A 7,373-nucleotide genomic window follows, 5' to 3' on the forward strand; every position below is an offset into this window, starting at 1 on the left:
GTATTCGTCTAACGTTTGGCCGTATTCGTTTGAGCCTGTTTGGCTGTACGCTAACAGTTCATATTCTGTTTGTTCGTTTTATGTGTTCTGGTCATTGCTACTAGGTGTAGTAGTGTCATTATTTTGTTCATTAGTTTCTATATTGAAAGTACGTTGTCGTTTGTCATCCTGTGGAACAGGGGGAATGGGGTTTCCTGGTCGTTTACCCATTTCAAAGTTCGGTGGTCTGTTCATATAGTTCACTTGTCTTGTGCGGATGCTGGGGTCCACGTCCATAGGCTCAGGACGGGGCAGCGGTTTTAGTGCCGTGGGGCGATTCGGTGAAAAAGTTGGGTTTGGTGTGAACGGCTGTCTTGCGTATAGTTGCTGTGCGTATGGTTGTTGTACGTACGGTGCCTGGTTGCTAGAGAATGTCATGTTGTGTATTGGTCGGACATATTGTTGAGCAATTGGTGCTCTTTGAGGCATGTTTTGAGGTGCTCGGGGAGTCGAATTACTTTTTGTTTTTCGTCACGACGCGAGCGTAGAGGCTTTTTGCTCTGTTATGTTATAAACCGGTCCCTGTTCGGGCGCAAGTTAATTTATTTGTTTATTAATAAAATAATAAATAAATTTTACAAATTTATTTTTGCAACTTTATTGATTGGATTCAAAGTTAAGACTCAACTGAAGTTCTACTCTAGTTCCCTAATCTGGCCTTTTGTGAATCAGAATTTGGTGTAGCGGTGGCAGCGATGGTGGCAGCGCTGGTGCAGCGACGAATCAAAGTTTGACAACATTTTGTCAGTTGTGCAGTCTGCTGTAATTGGTTAATTGCAGTTCTGCTGATGACTTCTTAATAAATTTGTTGTTGTCAATATTTCGTAAGAATTGCATGTGCCCGTGTGAACTGCTTGGCCATTTCCTGTTGTGGCTAATATTTAGTAGGAATTGCAGGTGCCCGTGTGAACTGTTTTGCAACTGCAGTTCAATGCTCTGTTAATATTAATTTGGTTATGAATTAGTTTACTTTAGATTGGCGCGTGCAGGAAATAATGCAGACGCTGACCTAAGCTTTTCTTTATGAGCTTTTGGTAAAGCGTGTTGTTAACTTATACAATAATAAATGAGTGTATGCATATAGGGAGAGCGGCATCGCTTACTCCGGGTGCAAGTGTTTATATCGTGAGATCTGCATATTCTCATGTACAGGCTATGTGAATATGTCTCTATATTAAATTTGGATTTCGTAGGATCTGATATTCAGCATATTCTTACATTTGGATTTCGTGGGATCTGATATTCAGTATATTCTTATGTGCTGACTATGTGAATATGTCACTATATATATACATATGTATATAAGTCATGCAACTCATGGTTGCTCCGGGGTGTGACGAGCTCTTGTCGTTGACGTTGAGAGACCAGGGGATATGATCAGACAGTTGTTTTTTCTGTCAACAAGGGCCTTCAAGTCCTTGAGCGTATCGTCCCCTATGATACCATCGATGGCGTTCAGGCCGGGGAGGACAAAAAATGTAAGGGTCGAGTCATTTCCTAAACGTTTAAAGAACTTGCCGGTTACGCGGTGTGTTATTTTAACACTGCCTGTAGCCGATTGTACACGGAAGAGGATGGTTAGGACTGTGGAGCCGGCGGCAATTCTGGGGCTGATGAAATTCTTGTTCGCGCCGGTATCGATCAAAAAGTGTAGTCTAACCCCATACTTTCCCTCATACTCTGAGTATGGGACGCTTGAGGCCTCGGTCATAAAATTTAGGCTCTCCGTGCCCATTTCAGGCATGCCAACGTCGTCAACAATGAGCTGATCGTAATAATAGTGGTCAGATGAGGCAACTACGCCTTGTTCGGCGGGGATTGTGGTAGGGGGCTCTGGCATGGCCTCCATGTGATAGAGCTTCGTTGCCCTTTGGAATGGATTCTGGTATTCGGACGACGTTCTTTTCACACCGGATCCCTCGCTCTGGACTGCCCTGTAATCTGAGCGGTGTGACTGCCCCGACCGATGTGAGGAGTCTTAAAACTCCCCACAAATCCGGGGGCAGGAGATCGGCGTAGCAACAGCGAAGACGGCTGGAATGCGAGAGGAGTCAAGGGCGGTCAGGTCAAACGGGAAATAATGGACGTTGGACCCCGGCAAAGCGAAGAGACCGTGAAATAACGGTACCGCGCTGGACCTTGGACTCAAACCCGCCAAGGGCGTAGAGGTCATACGATAACGGTGCGGACTTTGAACTCACGGACGATACACCCTGCCCCATAACCTCCTAAGCCCTGGTCTAGCCCGTAGGTTATCCGTCGGCAAGGGCGACAAGTGCCTGGCCTACGCAGGAAGGGACGGTGGAGTCAGTGGTCGGCAAAGGTGGTTCGGAGAGGAGCGCTAGCTGGTCTCTCGGACGATACACCCCGTCGCCATAACATCCTAAGCCCCAGGCGAGCCGGTGCGGATTCCCCATAGGAAGCGACGCAGGCACACGAAGGAAGGACGACGAAGGAGCAACGACGCGCATCCGACGGCTAGGGTCACCGAATTCTGTTCAGCAAGTGACGCTAAATAAAGTTGATTTAAATCTGAGACTCTGTCTTCTCCTTGGTCGGGCAATCACACAAATCATAAATTTTGGTGAGACGAACAAACAAACTCTTTGAGCTAGTCGTTGCAATTCGTAGCGAGCAGAAACAAGAAAATCAGTTCGTTACATCTGGCGCCCAACCGTGATTGTCCTGGCCAAAAGAACAGAGGAGAAGATGAAGAAATCGTGGCAATAGCGAGCGCCCTAGGCATTAAGCTCGAAGGGTTGGTCGAGGATATGAGGAAGACGCTGTCCGAATTTATCCAGCAGACCGCAGACGAGCCCGGAACGGTCGCCATACTGGAGGCATTGGAAAGGGAGTACACAAGGAGACCGACCCCGGAAGTCAAAGTCACCGGCGTGGAAGGCCTGATGAGGAGCCTCGATGTCCACAGCATGATGGAGTCCAGCGGGAGCAGACCCGAAAGTCAGGAAAACGGGGGTGAACGGCGGGAAAGCAGCCGCGAGAGAAGGGAGAGGCGGGAGTCCAGCCGCGATCGGCGAGACATCGCAAGAGGTGGCGAAACAGGTGCGGGAGTGGAGCTTCCGGTACGACGGTCACGACAAGCCATTGGAGTTCCTGGAGCAGGTGGAGTGGTCAGCAATGAAGTACGGCCTAGAGATCAACCAAATCCCGCGATCGATGCCGGAACTGCTGAAGGGCAGGGTTCTTCGCCAACAACAGATTCTGGGAGACATGGCCAGAGTTCATCCACAGCTTCCAAGAATTTTTCCTGCCCAGAGGCTTCATAACGAAGCTGGCAGACCAGGTCAGGCAGAGGAAACAGCGGCATGGCGAGTGCTTCAAAGATTATATGGTGGACATGCTGACCGTAATGCGGCCTTTGGGGATGTCCCAGAAAGAGATCTTGGAGAGGATAAGGGAGAACAGCACTCCAGCTCTACGAATGTTTGTCCGCCCGTACGAGTGCCGACACCTGGATGCTCTGATGGCCCTGGCCGACGAATTCGAGGAACTGGACTCCCAAAGGGAGCGTTTCGAGTCAGAGCGGACCCACAGAGCCCGCCACCAGCGGGATTTCCCAAGAGGGGAACAGCACGCTGTGTGCAGAAGGTGCCAAGAGGAGCCAACAGGACCATCGAGGCACGAAACGAACGGGCGAGGGCCAGACCCGGTGCGGCGGGGGTTTGTATTAGACATCTGCATGATTCCACTCATAACATACGTCACATAGAATACATTCGAATGGAATTAAATTAAATGAGTGAAACGCACGAAATGAACCGACATTGTATGAGTGAGAGATTCTCATTCCACTCATAACTTACTACCTGCAACGAAATGAACGTAAATGAATGAAGCGTAAAATGAAATGAAACATTTGGAAATGCCTAGAACATTCGAATGAATCGAGTTGTTGCGTGCGAATTCGATCCATTCCTTTGCTTATTCTTGACAGCTGTACTTCAAAGACGCAGGATATTCTAACATAAATGTTGCATACACCCCTGATTTTAATGTTTTAGCTTGGTGGAATTTGAATAAAAAATTTTTTCCACTTTTGCATAAAGTAAGTTGCAAAATATTTTGCATTCCAGCAAGCAGTGCGGCTTCGGAACGCGCATTTTCTAGCGCAAGAAATTTAATTACAGAAAAGCGTTGTTTAATAGCCACCAATCCAGAAAATATAAACAAAATGTTTTTGCATTCGAATTTAAGTTAATTATATTGTTATTTTAGTAATAAGTTTAATATATAACCAAATTACATATATGCATACACAACTATAAAAACAAATTTCATTTCTTTTTCATTGTTTTCAGTTGTCACTCGAATCATTCGAATGAACCGTCTCAATTTACTGTTTTCTCATTCCATTCAATTCATTTCCATCTGTTTCGTTGTTGTGCGACTGAGTCGTACGTAAATTCACTCACTCACTCATACCAGTTTGACTTTGCTTTCATTCTCATTCCATTCATTTTCGGCATTGTGCATTTGAATGTGCCTTTTTCGCCGATGCATTCATGCAGATGTCTAGTTTGTATTAAACCCAGCACAAGCCTGCCATAGGTGCGGAAGCCAGGATCACTGGATGCGGGAATGTCGGAACCGACCGATCACCTTTTGCTGGACGTGCGGGAGAATCGGCCCGAAGACCGCAGAGTGCTGTCCAAGATCGGGAAACGCCACGCGACCCCAGCCTCAGAGGGGCAACCAGGGTTCGCAAGAAAACCCGACGGAAAGGGCCAACAGGACCGTGAAAACAATGATCGCGCAGTTTACAGGGGCCGATTAGAGGACATGGGACGAGAACTGGCCGGAGCTGCAACTGGCAGTAAACACGACTGTGGCGGAAACCACCGGATACTCGCCGGCATTTATAACGCAGGGAAGAGAACCAAGGCTGCCGAATGCGTTGTTCGACGAACAGACGGCCGGAACGGGCAGATGTCCACAGACGCCGGTAGAAAACGCGGAAAAACTCAAGGAGATCTTCGAACTGGTTCGCAGAAACATGGAAAAGGCAGCGCAGGATCAGGCACACCACTATAATCTTCGAAGGAGGCCGTGGAAACCCAAGGTGGGAGAAACTGTGTGGGCCAAAGAGCACCACCTGTCAAAAGCAGCTGAGGGCTTCGCGGCAAAGCTGGCACCAAGGTTCGACGGGCCTTTCAAAATAAAGAAATTCACGTCACCGGTAATATGTATATTAAAACACGAAATAACGAGGAAAACAAAAACGGCTCATATTAGCGACTTGAAGCCGGGAAGCGCGGGCGCCGGCGGGCCAGAGGACAACGAGAGCGATAAACAATAATAAAACCCTTTCGCGAAGAAGGGGGGAAGACGATACAGGGTATCGAAAAGTCGAAAGTCGCAAATAAACACACACACACAAGAGGCCCGTTGGAGCGCGAGAGCGGGACAGGGAGGGTACACAGCCGGAAAACCGTTAACGGCTAACGCACACAGTTGCGAATTCCGTGGGAGGCAGGTGCACGGAGGAGAATCCCGTTACCGGTACAGGCCCCGCGGAATAACGGCGGAAAGGAGCAGATCGAAAACCGAGGTTTCGTCGCGGCGGAAAAAGCGAGAGTCGGTCTTTTAAGATCAAGTCGGCACATGATGATGAACACACGCAGCGCGCAAAACAACCTGGAGGTAAGGGAGACCGGCACTGGGGAACAGCCCGGAGCGATATGGAGGGCGGATGTTGAGTCCTACCTCCAGCTTCTGGCGTCACCCCTGGTGTCGCGATCCCCATCCCCGGTCCAGGAGGACACGGAGGAAGTGCCCGACACGGAGCTGTCGGAGTAAGAGGCGATGGCCGAAGGACCGGTGGACTACGTGTCCCTCTCTTCGGAGAGCGAGGAGGACGACGGGGGTGAGACCGTCACCCCGGTGGTGGCCTCGGAAGAGGACGAAGGAGGCCGGAGCGCGAGGGCAAGGATGGCCTACCGCAGCGTGCGGCGGGCGACGCAGGGCCACGGGCGGATCCGGCGCAGCCGCAGCCACCACCACCGCCACGCACGCCGCCGCCACCACGCACGCCGACGCCGCCACCCCAGGATGAGGAGGGGCCCCGGTGCGAGCGGCAGCAGTCCTGGGAAGTGGACCAGGCGCACGTCGCACAATCGGCCTGGGCGGCCGCCGGTGGCACCAGCAGACGGTGACGTGGACATGGCCCGCACCACCGGAGGACACGCCGGAGGTGGTGGGCGCGGTCGGGTGGAGGCCGGTTGAGAAGCGAGCGCGCGACCCGCGAGTTCGCGCTCGGATGGAGGACGAAGGCGCGGAGGAGAACCCGGAGAAGGGTCCGTGGGTGTGGCCCGCACCACCACCACCGAAACTCGCGCGGCAGGAGTCATGTCCCGAGGCAATACAGCCACCGCAACGACCCTGCCTCCGCAGGCAGCAGTCGCTGTGTGAGAAGCCGTGGCGAGAAGTCGAGCGCGCGGAGTGGCCACCCAAAGTGGTCGAGGAGGCCGAGGCCCAGGCGGGCAGGCGACACAAGGACCGCTGGGCCAAGCTCTTCGTACTGGACGGCCAGCGGTTCCGGTTGAAGGTGCGTCGCGGCGGGGATAAACGAGTCTAAGTGCCACAATAAACAAAGACAAAAACGAAAGCGAAAACAGAGTTATTGGGACAGGGGAGGGCAAGGGCACACATTGCTTACATAAAAAAAAAAAGGAGTCATCCGCAGCATCCAACAGGCACGCGGGCCAGCGAACGGACGCACGAAGAAGAACGGACGAAGAAGGAGGCCTCCAGGGCGCTTGAGGGCCAGGGGCAGCCGCCCGGAGCATGTAGGGGCGTTCATCAGGGATCCCTGCGGAAGGGCCTCCAGGGTGCCCGTGTCCAGGGCAGGCAACCCTGGAGCATCAAGGGGCATCATGTCATATTCAAGGAGCTGAAACGAAGAGAGGATGAGTAAAGATGGCGGTTTTTACGCGAAATTCCGTAACTTACCTCCATTGAGCTGCAACTACGAAATCCACGTGCTTAGTGAAAATCGGGATGGGGGCGCTACGATAATAGCGGTCGATCGATAGTGAGATCGATAGGGAACAAAAATACTGGAAACTGTCACACTATTGACAGCAATCGGCACGACATCGGAACATCGGAACATGAAGTGGCAACGCCGGTCGCCAATATCGATAACTCGATCATGGTGAGAGTCGGTGGAATTGCCAGAGATGGAAAGCGATGAGAAGGCGGGAAATTTAAATGCGGAGCTGGTGACCAGAAGCAGACGGCAAGAGATCAAGGAGGCGCAGATCGACGTGAGGAGTGAGGAACGATGAGGATCAAGATGCCACGTCGAGATGCTC

At 51.5% G+C, this 7,373-nt stretch overlaps 1 protein-coding gene across 1 annotated transcript; it reads right to left on the bottom strand.

Moving 5' to 3' along the window:
• Positions 1 to 783: 783 nt before the first annotated feature.
• On the bottom strand, positions 784 to 7,147 carry LOC120455734. The gene is made up of 3 exons (XM_039642149.1): positions 7,009 to 7,147; positions 6,716 to 6,949; positions 784 to 975 (listed from the first exon to the last, which is right to left on the bottom strand). The coding sequence occupies exons 1-3, from the start codon at positions 7,012 to 7,014 to the stop codon at positions 784 to 786; spliced, it is 432 nt and encodes a 143-aa protein (XP_039498083.1). The 5' UTR covers positions 7,015 to 7,147.
• Positions 7,148 to 7,373: the final 226 nt, after the last annotated feature.

Source organism: Drosophila santomea, chromosome X (genome assembly GCF_016746245.2).
Source record: "Drosophila santomea strain STO CAGO 1482 chromosome X, Prin_Dsan_1.1, whole genome shotgun sequence".
NCBI classification, from domain to species: Eukaryota; Metazoa; Arthropoda; class Insecta; order Diptera; family Drosophilidae; genus Drosophila; species Drosophila santomea.